This window comes from Carlito syrichta, unplaced genomic scaffold (assembly GCF_000164805.1).
Source record: "Carlito syrichta isolate Samal-C Ts95f unplaced genomic scaffold, Tarsius_syrichta-2.0.1 Scaffold288103, whole genome shotgun sequence".
Lineage (NCBI taxonomy): Eukaryota > Metazoa > Chordata > Mammalia > Primates > Tarsiidae > Carlito > Carlito syrichta.
Window position 1 is genome coordinate 329 of NW_007232199.1, and position 17,744 is coordinate 18,072.

Sequence of the window (17,744 nt, forward strand, 5' to 3'; positions counted from 1 at the left end):
TTTATATATTTTAAAATCATTTCTAGTGTCAGGCAACACAGTTATAAGAACTGTTTTTAAAGACTGAAAATTCCAACATCTGGATCATTTCAGAATTGATGTGTATTATCATTTTTACCTGAGTGTTCAGATTTTCATGGTTTTTTGTATGTCAAATAATTTTGGATTGTATTATAGACATTGTAAATATTATGTCACATGGATCCTAGGCCTATTACTATCATCTGGAGAATGCTTTTATTTCAGCAAGAGATCAACCTGGTTAGTTTCAGACTACAAGCTCTGTCTTGATCTTCTGTGGGTGGTTGTTAAAATCCCAGTGCAGCTCTCAATATCTTTGTTATGTTGGTTTGAGTCTGTCCTACACATGAACCTAAGACTTGTATGGGCTCATACATAGAATTAGAGGAACATTTTTTGCCCTGCTCTGAGATTCTCTTCTACTCTCACTCTTTAACCTCCAGTGGTGGGGCAGGTGGGGAGGGAGGGGAGAGGTCCTTTTTCTGGTTGGAAAGATGTTTTCCTCACCTTTTATTTGACTGGTCATGCCATGGCCACAATCTTGCTCCACAGCAGAAATGTGCCTTTGAGGCAAAAGTACCTTGCTCAGGAGAGAGATCCTTGAGATTGTTTATTGCTCACCATCTGGAAAAAATACTCCTGTGCAGTTGCTTCTGTTTATTTCCATACTTTTTCATAGTCAACTTGCTTTTGATTAATTTCAGCATTCTCAAGTAGTTCTTTTTCATATTTTGTCTAGAGATTCTAGTTGTAATTAGTGGAAGCGAAGAACTATAGTTGGCTTATGCTGCCACAGTGGAACTGGAACTCTGCTGGGGTTTTTATCTCCATTTTGACATTTACTGGAAGTTTGACTCTCGAAGAGCTATTTTAATCTCAGGATGTCCACTTGTAAAGGGTAGCAGCAACAGGTCCTATCTCATTTTTATTTTTTGGCATTGTTTCTTGGAGATAAAATATGACAATGGGCATTAGGCACTAGTAACAGTAAATGTGCACATTTCTATTCACTTATTTTCTGGATTCACTTATTTTGGATTAAGATTACTGAAGTACAAAAATTAAGAACTAAAAAGTTAGAGATTTGGTGGGTTAGCTACCTGGAAACTGATGCTTGAAGAAAAGGTCAAAAAGACCCAGTAAAATTTAGAAAAACAAATATCCTATGCCTCTTTTGCAGTCTTTGGAATTATACCCTCAGTCCCTGTCAAGTAATATGTATGGCATTAATCAAAACAAGAAGTTGCAAGGACAGTTAGGGCAGTCTGCAGGTATGCCTTTCAGAAAATACTACATTAAATAAAAATGGAACTCTATAACAAATAAGAAAATAATCACTGATACAGAGCATTGCTTTTCAACAAAAATGATACACTTCAAGTCTCTTTATTAAATTGTGAAGAAACTAAGATTCTTGTTTGTTTTCTAATAATACTATTCCTTCCATTTTGCACCCTTGACAGATGGTTAAAAAAGAACATGCAACCCACCGAGGATCTCAAGTCGGTGATCCAAAGACTGTCAGCATTTGGCCCAATTCAGTCAGTCACCGTTTGTGGACGTCAAAGTGCTATAGTGACATTCAAAGATATGACTTCAGCCTGTCATGCTGTGAGTGCTTTTCAAAGTAGGACCCCAGGCACCATGTTCCAGTGCTCCTGGCAACAACGATTCATGTCAAAAGACGTAAGACTCTCTATTACCAAAAATCTATGTAAATTCTTAAAGCTTGTTTTACAAAATTTTTTATTCCTCAGGGGTATAGTGAAATACAATCATCATAACTGACATTTTAGTACTGAAAAAGGCACTGAAGTTTATTTAATTCAAGTACTGTAAGTCAGAAGTAAGACCATACCCTTTGTCTGACATGCTTAACTCTTCTGTGGTGGTTGTCATAGTCTAGCTTTTCTGGATAAGAAGTTGCTGACAGCATTCAGGCATTCGTCTGACAGCCATCTTCCCTGGAGGACACTGCATTCTTCTGCATTAACAGCATGCAGCTTTTCTTTCTCACTATTTCTCATGACCTCTTTTGAAATTCTCATGGCCTGGAAAACAAAACCAACAGTAAGGCTAAGAGTTATTCTAATGGAAGTGGGATTACTTTATGATTCTGGTTCTTGTTTCTCCACGGTTCACTTAACTAATCCTGTTACGTTTTAAGCTACACATGTAATATAAGACAGTGCTTCTCACACTTCGCTGTGCATATGAACCAATTCAGGAGCTGTGGGGCAAGCCTGAGAGTATACTTTTCCAAAAAGTCCTAGATGGATGCTAAAGCATCTGGCTTCAGAACCACACTTTGAATAGCAAGAATATGAAAGCAAACAGTCACTAACTACCACATATAAATACACAAGTGCTACACAGTAAGACTCCCAAGTATAGTCAATCTGTCCAGCTTCTCACATTGATCCCAAAATAAAAGTGTTCAGCAAATACTGCCTATTAGCTGATCAAGCTATCCTAGTAAAGAACTGTCCCTCTGCCTTCATATCACAGAAACAGAATACTATAAGTTTTGTAAAATCAATACTGTATTTCCAACATTTATTATGATTATTTTAAATCGCCAATTTAAATGTGCTTAAAGCCACCTAAAGATATGTCTTGTCTTTTTTATGACTTACTCTCTTAAGGCAAATACATTTTTCCCCACAAGTAAGAGATGAATACTAACATTGGGGGGGAGCTTTGCAAATGCTTTCAGCCTGGTCCAAACTTCTTTCTGAAAAGTGCTATCAGGAAAAACTTCAGTAACAAGTCCATTAGTACAAGCCTCTCTTGCTGTTAACTTTTTTCCAAAAACAAGCATCTCTGTTGCCTGAAATGAAAAGCAAGAAGGAAGGTTAAGACATTACTTAATAAAACAAGGCTTCAGTTAACTTCAGAATTGACTGCTTTCAGCAAGCACAGAGAGATTTATTCAAGGACTTTTGAGGTCTCTGATATTTCTCAGTAAGGGAGAAGCTGATGACCTCAATGGGCAACGGTTGCAAACCATGTGTTGCAAGCCTCGCAGGCTCCCTGGAAGACCTGTAAACGCCTCTGCATCTAGGTGTGTCTCTGTGGGAGAGACAGGGTCAGGGAGCTGGGGCAGAAATGGCCTGAAGCACATACTGATCCTGTAACCCACAGCAGCTATGAGTTTCTGTCATATACACTATAAACCATTACAAAAGAAAAAAGAAAAGAAAGAAAAATCATGGCCATTGGGCTAACCTTTAGAAACATTCAAAATTCCATTCCCTGGAAATTCTACTCAGTGGTCTGGCTCCCAGTTTTCTTTACCTGCATGGGTACTCAGCTCCATGTGACTGAAGGAAAGCGAAGACCTCTATTCAGTTTCTAAAAAAACTGAGGATACTAAGTGGATGTCTTTTCTACATTTCCAATTCCTCCTTCAGAAAAGTAAAGACTATTCCATAGCCCAGTGCTCTAGGACTTAGAGTTGTTTCTGCCCGACCTTCCACAGCTCAAGCCTTCAGGATATGTGACAATATGAGATTTAAATATATATATATATTTATTAAAAAATATATATGTATGTGTGTGTGTGTGTGTGTGTGTGTGTGTGTAAACCTAATAGTCAACGAAAATGCTGTCAATTCCTACTCTCGCCCTTTGAGATCCTGAAGAATGTGTGCTAAGTCTTTCCCTTCGCCCTGGCTCTTTTAAAATAGAGATGTGAGCAATAGGTTCCCATTACACAGAGATAGACTTGAGCAGACACTTGACTACTATGAGAGTCGGAATATGCTGGAAAACAGGTTGATGGAAAGGCTGCTGGAATTGGGAATGGCTTTGGAAGTGGTAACACCCATGAAGCCTCCTATCTGCTGGTACTTAATAGCTATGAAAGCAAAGATGTCATCACAGATCTCTGTGGATGTTGGTCATCATGAAGCAACTAAGTGGCCCCGAGCTTAGTAAACCATGGGAGGCTGGCACAGCACTGATCCTCCAATTGGCAAATGCCACACAGCGGTTGAGGGTGAGGTGTGCTGCTTGCAATGCAGCTAGCACTAGGCAACCAGTTGAAAGAGGAGCATCCTAATTCTGGAGTTGCAGACAATATGTCTAATTTCTAATTTCCTTTCATTCCAGACACTTGCCATAGCTTGATTCCTCCATATGTAAAACTTTTAAGAGTTGAAAAGCAAACAACTAACTTCTATTTGTCTTATCAATATTAACAAGGGAAAGAAGGGAGAGTAGGAGATTACTTTTAAAATAGAGATGACTCATTACATTTTAAGTTTTCCCAAAGTTACCTTGGCTGGGCCCATTATCTTCGGAAAAGTGTAAGAGGAGCACCCTTCAGGAGTCTGACCTAGGTGACTAAATGGAGTATGAAATGTTGCCTATGGATAGAGGGAGAGAAAAGAAAATCATCTTTTTATATGTGATTGAAAAAAAATCACGACTTGCTTATAACTTCACAATACTCGATGAAACAGTTTTAAAATTAATATTATATAGTATAACACACATACAAGTGTGAAGTATGATGAGTCTTAAAAAAGAGAGTTATGCAGCCACCACTTTCATGATGCAGAACATGTCCATCATCCCCCCAAATTCCCTTATGCCCTCTGTAGTCAATCCCTTCTTCCCACTTCCTCCCAAGAAACCATTAATCTGTTTTCTGTCCCTACAGTTCTGCCTATTCTAGAATGTTATGTAAGTGGAATGTGCATTCTGCAGCTTTCTGAGTCTGACTTCTGGTATTTAGTATAAGGCTTCTGAGAATCCCCAAGCTGTTGCATGTATTAGTTGCTTGTTCCTTGTTATTTCTGAGTAATATACCATTGCACAGATATATCATAATTTGTTTATCTATCCAACAGTTAATGCCATTGGTGCTGTTTCCAGTATTTTGGCTATTATGAATAAGGCTGTTACAAAAAACATCAAGTCATACACCTTAAATAATACAGTCTTGCATCAGTTAATGAGGATACGTTCTCATTAGGTATCATTAGGTGATTTGGTCGTTGTGCAAACATCACAGAACGTACTTACACAAACCTAGGTTTATGCAAAGTCGCTTCATAAAGGCTACAAACGTGAATAGTAGGCTACTGTACTTAATACTGTAGGCAACCTTAACACAATAGTAAGTATTTGCATACTTACACATATCAAACATAGAAAGGGTACAGTAAAAATACAGTATTATAATCTTATAGGACCTCTATTATACTTGTGATCCGTTGTTAACCAAAATATTGTTATGCGGAGCATGACTGTACAATTTCTGTGTGTCAATTATCCTCAATAAAGGGGGAAAAGGTTTTAAAAATCTTTTTCAGATAATTCTAACAAAAAAAGTTATTATGAACATTTGTGTACGGGTCTGTGTGTGAATATATGCATGTTTTCAATTCTCATGGGTAAATATCTACAGATGGGATAGCTGGGTTATTTGGTAAATGTATGTTTAATTAAAACAAACTGCTCAACTGTTTTCAAAGTAGTTGTACTATTGGACATTCTCATCAGTAGTGTATGGAAAGTTCCAGTTGTTCCACATCCTTACTAAACCTAGTTATTAAAAGCCTTTTAAACCATGCTATAGTAGGTGTGCAGTCGTGTCTCACTATAGTTTTCATTAACAAGTCTCTAATGATTAATGATGCTGAGCATCTTTTCATGTGCTTACTAGCCATCAGTATATCTTCGTTAGTGAAACAATTGATCAAATAGTTTGTCCATTATTTTTTAAGTTAGACTGCTTACCATCTTATCAGAGTTTTTTACATATTCAAGTTGTAAGTCTTTTATCAGATAAGTGTCAAGCAAATATTTGCTCCTGATTTGTGACTTATCTTTTCATTTTCTTCATGGTGTCTTTCTCAAATGGTTTTAATAGCCATTTATAATTCATTTTTGTGGCCTATTTATTCCTTGCCATTGCCCATTTTTTATTAGGTTGTTGATCTACTGCTTTATAGACACACTTTAAGACATATTTCAGAGAGATTAGCTCTTGTTATGTAAGTTGAAAAGTTGTTTTTTCAATCTGTCATTTGTCTTGAGTTTGCTCCTGAGGATTTTTTGATTGGCCTGAACTAGTAGAATTGATTCAATAATGGTTATTTAGAACACAGTCAGTTTTAGTTTTTTTCTAGATTTATGAGATATTTTTGTGTTTCTTGATGAACATTGAATACTTATTAAAGATAATTTGTAGTTTATAATATGTAAAAGAATATTTACATTTTATTTCCTAGTCATAGTGTTATTTTAATGCATATTTGTTAAAAGATATAAATATATAATGTATGCATCATATGTATCAAAATAATAAAAGTATAAGTTTGTCAATGTCATATATCTTCTTTTTTTAATCCAAAAGAAAGTTTATTCAAGAAAATGTACACAGAAGACACAGCCTATGAAAGATAAGCAGGAAACTGAAAAAATACCCAACCATAGCTAAGAGACTACAAACAGGTACCTACAAAGCTGCCAACGGCAGCATTTAAAATGCTTCTTTTCAGAAATAGAGCAATAGAAGGCAATGGTTTAGGCTCTGACATCAGAATACTTAGTGACTCTGGGAAACTTTCTTACTCTTTCTGTGCCAGTTTTCTCACTTGTAAAATAGGAACAAGAGTCCCTATCTCATAGGGTTGTTGTAATACATTATGTGAATGTGTGTGTATACATATTTACAATATACACAAAATGCATATTAAGAGTATCTAATAAATAGTGAGCACTCAATATTTATTATTGTTATGATGTTTACATTTTCAAAAAAAATTAGAAAATATTGGTCAGGCTTTGTGGCTCAGCCTATAATCCTAGCACTTTGGGTTCAAGACCAGCCCAGGTGTGGTGGCGTGTGCCTATAATTGCAGCTACTTGGAAGGTTGAAGTAGGAGAATCGCTGGAGCCCAGCAGGGAGTGAGACAGATAATATTTATAGACAGTCCTTTCTTTTTTTTTTTTTTTTTTTGAGTTGGAGTCTCACTCTGTCGCCCAGACTGGAGTGCAGTGGCCGCTCCCGGCCACCGCAGCCTCGACCTGCTGGGCTCCGGCGATTCTTCCACCTCAGCCTTCCTAGTAGCCGGAATTACAGGCATGCGCTACCATGGCCGGCTGATTTTTTTATTTATTGTAGAGATCAGGTCTCGCTGCCCAGGCGGGTATTGAACCCGCGGGCTCAGGCATTCCACTCACCTCAGCCTCCCAAAGGCGCGGGATTACAGGCTGAGCCTCCGAGCCCGGCTGTCAGTCCCTTCTTATTCTAAAATTCCAAATACCAGGATTCACTCACTTAGAGAAAAGGATCTAATAATCCACAAGCATAACTTGTAAAGATGCTTCCCCCTTCCCTCCTGAAAACGCCTTTCAGGTGTTGCCTGAGTATTTTAGAGTAGTATGAACATTGAATAACTGTTGTATACTTTGATTCGAATTTAGAACTATCACAGTTGGGACAATGTTCATAATACTGGTGTTTAGAAAAATTCAAGTTAATAATGAAGGAAAAATAAAATCAGTCAAATTAGACTATTTGAGAAACATCTAAATTTAGTCCATTCTATGATCCAATTTCTATTAGCAACAATAAAGAAGGCTCAAATAATATAATTTTGCTCCACTTGTCTGACCTTACTCTTCTGGGAGGTGACTTACCCTGTCAGATGCAAACACAGCATCAAACAGCCCAAGAAGAGTAACAGAGATTCCCACGGCTGGACCATTGACTGCTGCAATCAGAGGCTTAGGAAAGTCTATAAAACAGTCTACAAATTCCCTACAGAAATGGAAATATAAACTCATTACATGTTCCAAGGCAGCATGGCTGAAGTACAGGCAAGACAGTTTGAGTCTGAGACAACATGCCCTTCTGGTGAGGCTGGGCATTTCCATGACCACTACCAGCAGTTCCTCCCCATTTTGCCACATCCCTGGTCTTCTGTACAGATTCATCCAGGACATCCATTTGAATGGAATTGATGGAGGTCATGCAGTGAAATCTACAGGCCGGTTCTGGTTCAAATTTTGTATCCTGAGCAGTGAGTTCAGGGCTGTATGCCAGCTGTGGTCTTAAGAGATTAGGATGGGTGACAGCGAGCACACACTGCAACAGTATAGCACAGTGGGACTCATTCAGCAAGGATAAATAAGACAGGAAGAGTAAAGCCTTCATGACCACCTTCTGTGTTTCTGAGACTCCTTCAAGTCTCCTATTTCCAGCATTTATGGAGGCAATCTATTCCTCTGGCTGAATTTGCTAAATTCTTCTCCTTCACTGCAAGATAATTTTATTCATAACTATAGATCGCTTTTATGTTTTCCAGTCTAATCTCTTGAGTGTGGCATGAGGAACAGGTAGCAGAAGCCAGAGTGAGAGAATGAACGCCCATCTATTGATGGAGGTAGTTTGCAGAAACAAACTTGTACAAAGTCATTATTATAGAGAAGTACATGTTTTACTTTTGCTCGACTAAATATCACTTGATGCATAAGAATGAGCCCTCTGTGACCAGACAAGTGTCAGTCACACTTACCTCAATAGAATGGCACTATTTTTAGCTTTCTCCTCTACTCCACCAGGGGGAATGTCAGTGAAGTTGGTCAGATCATTACCACTACTGTAATAGTCACCATTTCCTGTAAACAATAAAATCAACAGATTCCCCCATTCATTCTGTAATTATTGAGTATCTACCACATGCCAGGTTCTATGCTAGACACTGGGAATACAATGAAGAACGAGTTAAAGTTCTTACCCTAATTTACAAACTAGTGAGTAAGCTGGACATTGATATATAAAAACACAAATAAATGTAGATGATACAACTATGATCTAAAAGAGAGGTGCACAATAACACAAGGGTATGTAACAGGGGCTTGGTCTAATCAGGGAGTTCTGGAAAGGACTTTCCTAAGGAAGGAAATACTGAACTGAAATTTGAAGGATAGAAATTAGCTAGAAAAAGAAGGGTGGGAAGAATAGTTCACACGGCAGGAACAGCCTGTGCGAAGGTTCTTTGGAGGGGGTACGCCCAATATAGATGATGGGTTGAAAGAAGTGCCACTGTGGCTGACTAAGAAGAAGCCAGGGGGAAGAAGTGGGTGCAGGTTGAAGATAGACCATGTGGGGCTTTGTGGATCCCATGAAGAAGTTTTACCTTTATTCTAAGAGCCATTGAAGGAGCGTGTATATGCATGAAATTATAATTTACATACAATAAACTGACCAGTTCTTGAATGTGCAGTTCAATGAGTTTTGAACATTGTAAATACCTGCATGATCACCAACCAAAACAAGACACAGAACATTTCCTATCACCCCCAGGAAGTTCCTGTAGGCTCCTTTCTAGCTTGGCATCCCCCCTGCCAATCACTTTCTGACTCCATTACCATAAATGAGAACTTTTGCCTGCCTACCACAGAACTTTCTACAAATGAACTCATACAATATGTACTCCCTTCCTTTGTCTTATTTTGCTGAACTGTTTGAAAGATTCATCCATGTTCTTGTGTGTATCATTTATTCATTTCTTTTTGTTGCTGAGTACTATTCCATCGTGTGAATAGTCAACAATTTGTTTATTCATTCATCTGTTCTTGGACATTTGAGTTTGTTTTCTGATTTTGGCTACTATGAACAGGCCTACCATGACTGTTCCTTACGAGTCTTTTTGTGGACATATGCTTTATCTTGGGTAATTACCAAGAAGTGGATACTCTGTTTTTATTACCTTTTTTTGTGTATTTATGTATTAGAATGTCACAGAGCTTTTTTACACAATTCTCTATCTAGGAAAAGACTCTCAAAAATAAAAATTTTATTAGGAAATCTGAGAAAATGTCTTACCTGTTAAAACAGTTAAGGATGAGTCATCCTTGCTGGCAGCTTTAAGTGCACGCATAATTTCATCATACATCTATGAGGGTGGGAAGACAAGAAAAAGAAAAGGACTCTGAAACTGGGAATCAACATCCAACGGATTCAGTAAATATCACACTAAAGTCTGCTCTCATTTATGTTAACTGTACCAAAACCAAAATTGAACCAAAAGGTGAACCATTTTCATTTCTTTTACAAGGTGTGTATCATATATCAGGTGCTATGGTAGATTCTGGGGTTATAAACCATTTTGTTCCAAAAGAAAACAAAAAGACATAGTCACTGAGTTTTTGGAATTAACAGAGGATTACAATGCCTAAATGTGACTGGGGGTGGAACGTATAAAGCAGTAGGAAGCTTAGAGGAGTTACTGAGGCTTGTCTACAGCGAATAGAAGGGGAGAGAAAACTTTGCACAAGTAATGTCTCCATATTGACCTTAAAAGGGAGCCAGTGTCCCAGGCAGTCTGGTATTAAAGATTGCTGAAAGGCTCAGATTTCCAAGACACTCTCATGGAATTTCAGGACAATGCCTCAAAATTTAAAATCAGCAACATTTCTGAAAATCTTGAACGTGTAGCTATAGCTTTTAATGCATTTAAAGCCAGTACAATTTCTACATTAGATGAGATTTCAATGTGGGAAAAACTATGAAGAGGGATGATATTTACAGATACAAAGACACTGAAACAAACATAGACTTTACATAATACAGCCAGCCCTCTGTATCCATGGGTTCTACATCCATGGATTTAACTGCCCACAGATCAAAAATATTCAGGGAAAAAATGTGTCTGTACTGAACAGGTACAGACTTTTTTTGGTCACAATTCCCTAAACAATATAGCGTAACAACTATTCACATAGCATTTTTACATAGCACATTGTATTTGGTATTATAAGTAGCCTAGAGATGATTTAAAGTAGATAGGAGGATGTGTACAGGTTATATGCAAATATAACATCATTTTATAAAGAACTTGAGCATCTGAGGATGTTGGTGTCCACAGGGAGGTACTGGAAGCAACCCTACTCAGACACTGAGGGACGACTATATGTGAAAAAAGATGTAAACATTTCCACTGAGGGAGGAAATCAGGAAGCAATTCTATCACTGCTATGATGACATAGCACAGTCAGGCAACCGGCCAGACAGAAATTAGGAGATGGATGCATCAGGGTTTCCATTTATGTTTTTCTGCTTATTAGTTAGTGAACTTGAGCAAGTTATTTCTTAATCTGTCTAATTATTTTATTGTTAAATAATGATAATAATAAACTCCTTGTGAGAAGTAAATAAACCTCTGTGTAGAAAGTGCTGATACTTATTAGGCACTTTGTTTGTTTGTTTGTTTTTTTGAGTTGGAGTCTCACTCCGTCACCCAGACTGGAGTGCAGTGGCCGCTCCCGGCCACCGCAGCCTCGACCTGCTGGGCTCCGGCGATCCTTCTGCTTCAGCCTTCCGAGTAGCTGGAACTACAGGCGCATGCTACCACACCCGGCTCATTTTGATTTATTGTAGAAATGAGGTCTCGCCAAGTTGCCCAAGCGGGTCTCGAACCCGCGGGCTCAGGCAATCTACTCACCTCAGCCTCCCAAAGGCACGGGATTACAGACTGAGCCACCAAGCCTGGCTTATTAAGTACTTTGTAAAGAGAAGCTGTTATTACCATGGTTCTAGAGAAATGAGTCAAGAAAATTAGAAACAGAGTTTGAGAATTGAATGCTTAATTAGTTGAATGACACATACCCTACTGCATGAAATTTTTAATACTATTTTAAGCGAGCATGCTCTTTCTACCACAATGGAAATTATAGCCCCAATGGTTATAAGTCCTCTCAAATTTTTGTACTAGTTCAGCACCAAGCATCCAATTAATTCTTTATAATTCTTCCAAGGGGAAGGGACTGCAGTGGTTATTTTATTATCATTCTAGTTCAGTGAGAGATTCAAAGATTAAAGTTGCCCTTGTGAAGCTGCTGCTTTAAAGCAGAAGCTGGTTATGATCTATTTAAGATAAAGTCCCTCTTTCCTTTTTCCCTCTACTTATACAAAATAAAGTCCCATATGAACAGAAAGACTCACTCTCAAGCCTAGGTGACATGAAATACTTCTGGGGGCAGTCTATAACAACTTCAGAGGACCTCTATGCAAATTTTCTTATATCAAGAGTGCTTCATTCCTATTAATTTGTCTGTGCTTCCATTATTAGGAAAATTGCAGTACCTTTCGGGTATACTGGAATCTACTTGAAGCTCACAAACTCTTAACAATGAATGCCCAACTCTGTTGTATAAAGTGGTCGCAATTACTAATCTTCCCGTACAAATCAAACAAGCAATATCACAAAAATAGGAATGATGCTGAAACTACAGTTTTTGAGTGAAACGCATAAAGGAGGGAAAGAAATATTACACAAGCTCTCAGAGCAGGTAATATTACCTTGGTATTTATGGCATTTTTTTTTGTGGGCCGGTTGAACACAATCTTTGTGATGCCATCTTCCAAGGTCATCATCAGTGTTTCATATCCAGTTGATTTTTTGTCTGCTCCAGGCTCCACCTGGCTAGAAGACTCCAATGAAGAACTCAAACTGGACACCAAATCCACATAGTTATGCCTGGCAGTTTCCTGAAGAGAAGATGACACAAGCTTCAGCCCTCGGTCAATGAATAAGCATTCTGAGAAATGTACTATACTACTAAATAGCATCTTGTAATGAAGAAATAACAGGGGCTTTAATTCAATGGAGGCACAACAAGAACTCAAAGGCTCCATCTAAAATGGCTTGATGAGAAGTCTCAACCTTCTTTAGAAGTATAGCAAATAAAAGCAAAGTAACAAGTAAATTTACCTTGGGCAGGCTGCCAAGTGCATTCCATGCATCCCATTTGGCCTTGTTGACAAAGTCAAACACACCTGGTTTGGGCATGTTACAAGGCCCTTCAGTGGCCTGTGAGAAGGAGAGGGGCAATTAGTGGTCAAATGTCCATGCATACTGAAGCCCTAAATTTTAAGTTTCATGAAATTCACAGCTGGCACAAATGCCTCACCCAAATCCTTTCACAGTGTATATAAATTGTTCTGAACTTTCCCTACACCTTTGCTTTGATGTTGTCACTGAAAATGCACAAACAACAGAAAAATGGGCCAAGCATGGTAGCTCACACCTGTAATCCCAGCACTTTGGGAGGCCAAGGTGGGAGGATTGCTTGAGCCCAAGAGTTCAAGACCAACCTGGGCAGTACAGCAAGACTTGAACTCTACAGAAAATTTTAAAAATTAGCAGGGCATAGTAGCATGTGCCTGTAGTCCCAGTTGCTCAGGAGGCAGAGGCAGGAAGATTGTCTGAGCCCAGGAGGTCTAGGTTGTGGTGAGCCATGATTGTGCCACTGCACTCTAACCTGGGCAACAGGATGAGACCCTCAAAAAACAAAAACAAAAACAAAACAGAAAAAAAGACTGGAGAGACAAAAGGTACTGTTAGCTATCAGTCCCTAAAATAAGTTATAACTACCTGCATGTAAAAATAACACAAGATAAAGGTTTGGGAAAGTATTTCTAATAATTCTAATAGTTTATTTGTTTTATATGGATAATCACATTTCCCACAATCACAATATTCAAGCAAACAATCTTTAAAAGGAACTAGTTAACAAAATTTGGAAACCCATAGCATATTCTGAAAGCCCATCTAAAGGTACAACGCACTAATTCAGTAGTACCTAGGCAACAGACTTGTAGCTGGTAGAGGAGGGCAGTTAGGCTGGGGGTGAGTGTCAGAGTCACTGGTTCTTAGGAAACTTACCTGAGGGACAGGTAAGTAAAAAGCAAAAAACAACTAAATTATCTGTTCAAGGCTAGGTGGAGTGGGTGTTTTGAGATTAATAAAATATACCACTCAGTTACTTTTCAGAAATGGTAATTTAAAACTCCATTTAAATATTTTAAAATTTTATAGCCGGGCTCGGTGGCTCAGCCTGTAATCCCGTGCTTTGGGAGGCTGAGGGGAGTGGATTGCCTGAGCCCGTGGGTTTGAGACCCCCTTGGGCAACTTGGCAAGACCTCATCTCTACAATAAATCAAAAATTAGCTGGGCGTGGTAGCACACGCCTGTAGTTCCAGCTACTTGGAAAGCTGAGGCGGAAGGATCACCCGAGCCCAGCAGGTCAAGGTTGCAGTGGTCGGGAGCGGCCACTGGACTCCAGTCTGGGTGACAGAGTGAGACTCCAACTCAAAAAAAAAAAAATAATAATAATAATACAGTTAGCTAAAAGAGGAAAGAACAAAGCATTGAAAAACAAATGCAGTAAAGGAGTTATGAGTTATGAGTTGCCAGAGTTGACTGAGAAGTTAGAGGGAGTACAGTGCACAAGATGGGGTCTGACCTTATCTTCTGACTGTCATCACCATTGACCCCAATTGTAAAGTTAGGGGGCTCCCAGGACTACACCAAGGTTCAATAATTTGCTAGAAAGACTCCCAGAATTCACTGCAAGGTGTTATACTCACAGTTAAGGCTTATAACAAGGAAAAGACAAAGATTAAAATCAGCCAAGGGAAGGATAGAATTTGGGAGTTCCCATTGTCCTCTCCCTATGGAATCAGGACAGTGTCACTCTCCCAGAATTGATGTGTGATAATATGCATGGAATACTGCCAACTGAAGAAGCTCACTCCAGCCTCAGGGTCCAGAGTTTTTATTGGGGCTCTATCACATATGCATGACTGTGTAACCTGAAGCCCCCTATTCTAAATCACATTGTTAAGACAACCCAGGCAAACAAAGACACTCCTATCAAGCACAACAGTTCAAGAGTTTATAAACTAACTTCCTAGGAGCTGAAGGTAAAGTCAGACCTTTTTGGGTACAATTAAATTCTATACTATACATACACATATGAAAGTAACAGAGGCTCAAACCAGATCTCTTTTGGGGCTGGGTTATATTCTTTTACTATTTACACCCATATGAAAGTAAGAGAAGTTCAATTTGATCACAGAACAGAAAAATTGATAACATGGGAGCCTGGAGAGGTAGACATGCCAGGGAAGTCTTTGGCATTGCAACTTAAAAGCTTTAGTTTTTAAATTTTATTAAAAAAATTTTCATACATACCAAAGTCAAATATTATAATGAATTTTCAATACCCATCACCCAAATGCAACAAATATCGAATGGTCTTGCTTCCTCTATCTTTTTATTTCCTTTTTTTGCTTAATTATTTTAGTGAATCCTAAGGATTATGCTATTTTACTCCTACATTTAAAATGCACTTATTATTAAAAAACAAAATTTTCTTATATAACTGTGCCACCATTGACAATTATTCCTAGGTATCTTCTAATAATCAGTTTATATTCAAAGATCCTTTTCAGTTGATTTATTCTAATCAGGAACCAAATAAGATCTACATATTTTAATGTTTTATTTTTTTTCTTGAGTTGGAGTCCTACTCTGTCACCCAGGATGGAGTGCAGTGGCACGCTGCTGACGGACACTGCAGCCTCCACCTGCTGGGCTCAGGCGATCCTTCTGCCTCAGCCTTCCAGGTAGCTGGAACCACAGGCATGCACTACCACGTCCAGCTAATTTTTTATTTATTGTAGAGACAAGGTCTTGCCATGTTGCTCAGGCTGGTCTTGAACTCCAGAGCTCAGGCAATCCTCTCCCCTCTACCTCCCAAGTCCTGGGATTACAGGCTTGAGCCACCGCACCCAGCCCCCATTTGAATGTTATATCTCCTAAGTCTCTATAACTGTGGTGTAACCCTGAGGGGTTGCCTTGTGTCTTAATAATATCGCAAAGTCTAATATACAAAAAACTCACATCTATGTATTTGTCAAAGGAAAGACAGCAATACAAATCCAAAATATTAAGGCTACATTTTAGTAAACATAAAACATATCTATTTAAGGAATCATTTGTTCAAAGTGTCTCTAAATAACTCCAGATCTTAGGCATTTACCTGCTTAAACAGTGCATAGAGTTTCAGCTTCACTTCATTTCCCGGATCCTTCTTCAAGAGTTTCACCTGATTCATTGCATTTTCAAAATCCTTCTGACTGGCTCTCATTGCTGTTCTGCTCACGTGCCGCTGAACCACTGGGAAACTAGCAACCTGCAGAGGACTACAATTAGGTGGACAGATATCTACCTGTTCCTAGCCCTTATATTTCTGCAGCCTGATTTCTCCTTGTTCCCAAGCCTTACATACCAAAGTACCATCCTTCTCTGTGAATATTTTCTCTATACTTGCCCCAGCAAGCTGGCTGCAAATTGTTGGCAGTAAAGAGTCCTAGATAAGAAATCAATACAGAAGCCAACTGTAGTAATCTTGAAATAAATAAAAAGCAATGCACAATCTAGGGAAATATTTGTAAGCAATTACATAAAGATAACAGCAGCCAGGACTGGAATGGCCATGTAAATTTTGCCATGGGCAAGAAGTAAATTAACAGCATGCAAGACAGGTGGGCAGGAGACCAAGGGGTAAAGTGCACAGAATTTAATCGAGTGTCAGCGTCCTGAACAGCCTCTGCACTCACTGATCAAGTATAAGCCACATCAGGTCAATTCTTGCTCACAAAACCTGTGTCCCAAACATACACACAGGTGGAAAGAGGGGAGAATGGATGAAGATACAAGATATGTTCAAAAGGACTGATGAGCAGATTCTAGACAGAGCCACAGCCTTCTCAGCAGATGGGAAGAAATCTACCTGCAGTGGAAGGCAGTTAGTGAAGTGGGGCTCAGCAGGCATACCCCATAATCACCAGGATGTTTAGCTAGCAAGGAGCAAAGCAGAAACAGCAAGCACTGCCAGGTGACAGGTTTTTAAGCACACAGTAAGTGGAGTTGGGGTCGCAAACTTCAATTCACAGTACTGAGGCCACAAGCAAAAAAATGGATGATCACAACGATGGTCCTGAATAATAAAGTTAATGGCACTAAATATGATTAAAATAATTCAGTTACACATAAAGTCCAAACCTAACATTATCATTTCCCCCAATTACGCAACTTGCAAACGGTACAATAAACTCCAGGTTCAAACTTTGGAATTTAGTGAGTGTTCCAATAAAATCAATCTACAGTAAGTTTAATATTAGGTTTTTTTTTTTTTTTTTTGAAAAGGGAAAAACTCTTGCATTCTACATGACAAATTCCAAGTAGAAAACAAAAGAAAAATTGTAAAAGTCCACGGAAGGCCTAAACGTGCAATTTTCTACAAAATGTAGTGCAAGAAGTGTGGGTTTCCAAAACAAACTGCAAAAAGCATGACAATTTAAGACAGTTCATGAAGTCGGGAAAATCACTCATAATATTCCACCACTCCAAGGCAACCACCACGTTCCTGTCCCTATACCCAGATTCATTTGGGTGGTTCGTTATGAGCGTACCCTGCCATTTCACTTAAGATGACAGCGTACGTATTCAAAAAGCAAATAGTTTAAGTCCACACTGGTACTAACAGCTTGCGTTTATCCCACTTCAGCAAGAGACGCTTTGCACCCTAGATCAGCCCAGGGTGGGGCGTGTGCACGCCCGAGCACCCTGGAAAGCGCCGTGCGCGGCGGGAGCGGCTTGCGAGCCCCTCTGCGGGAGCACGGGCGAGCTCGGCGCGGCCGCGGGGGTGACCCTGGGGACGGGAGGACAGACAGCCGCAGCTACTGGCCTCTCAACGCGTCCATCTTGTACATTCCGGGCCCAGAGGACCAGAGGGCGCGTGTGTGAGGTCACTCTTCAGCGCCCTCTTGCTGGAACACCACGAAGGCAAACCCCTGTGGCTACCCAGACAAGATAAGAGAGGGGGGCACTCCCACCGGCGGCCCGGACTCC

General features: G+C 39.3%; 1 protein-coding gene across 2 annotated transcripts; it reads right to left on the minus strand.

The window, feature by feature from the left end:
- Nucleotides 1-1,738: 1,738 nt before the first annotated feature.
- Nucleotides 1,739-17,677, minus strand: ECI2 (enoyl-CoA delta isomerase 2). 2 transcript variants are annotated; one of them, XM_008053360.2, is made up of 10 exons: nucleotides 17,672-17,677; nucleotides 15,871-16,033; nucleotides 12,756-12,854; nucleotides 12,344-12,532; nucleotides 9,869-9,938; nucleotides 8,556-8,658; nucleotides 7,678-7,798; nucleotides 4,302-4,391; nucleotides 2,708-2,851; nucleotides 1,739-2,072 (listed from the first exon to the last, which is right to left on the minus strand). In XM_008053360.2, the coding sequence occupies exons 2-10, from the start codon at nucleotides 15,976-15,978 to the stop codon at nucleotides 1,917-1,919; spliced, it is 1,080 nt and encodes a 359-aa protein (XP_008051551.1). In that variant the 5' UTR covers nucleotides 15,979-16,033; nucleotides 17,672-17,677; the 3' UTR covers nucleotides 1,739-1,916. The 2 variants fall into 2 exon arrangements, with proteins under 2 accessions (XP_008051551.1, XP_021565775.1); XM_021710100.1 differs by lacking the exon at nucleotides 17,672-17,677 and having other exon boundaries at nucleotides 12,344-12,613; nucleotides 15,871-16,032.
- Nucleotides 17,678-17,744: the final 67 nt, after the last annotated feature.

Bases quoted from the DNA above. Each gene is read 5' to 3' on its own strand.
- ECI2 (XM_021710100.1), bottom strand. From the start codon at position 15,978: ATGAGAGCCAGTCAGAAGGATTTTGAAAATGCAATGAATCAGGTGAAA. The intron at 12,614-12,755 runs GTAAATTTACTT...CTTCATTACAAG, and splicing joins CACTTGGCAGCCTGCCCAAG to ATGCTATTTAGTAGTATAGT. The intron at 9,939-12,343 runs GTAATATTACCT...CCACCCTCATAG, and splicing joins AAAATGCCATAAATACCAAG to ATGTATGATGAAATTATGCG.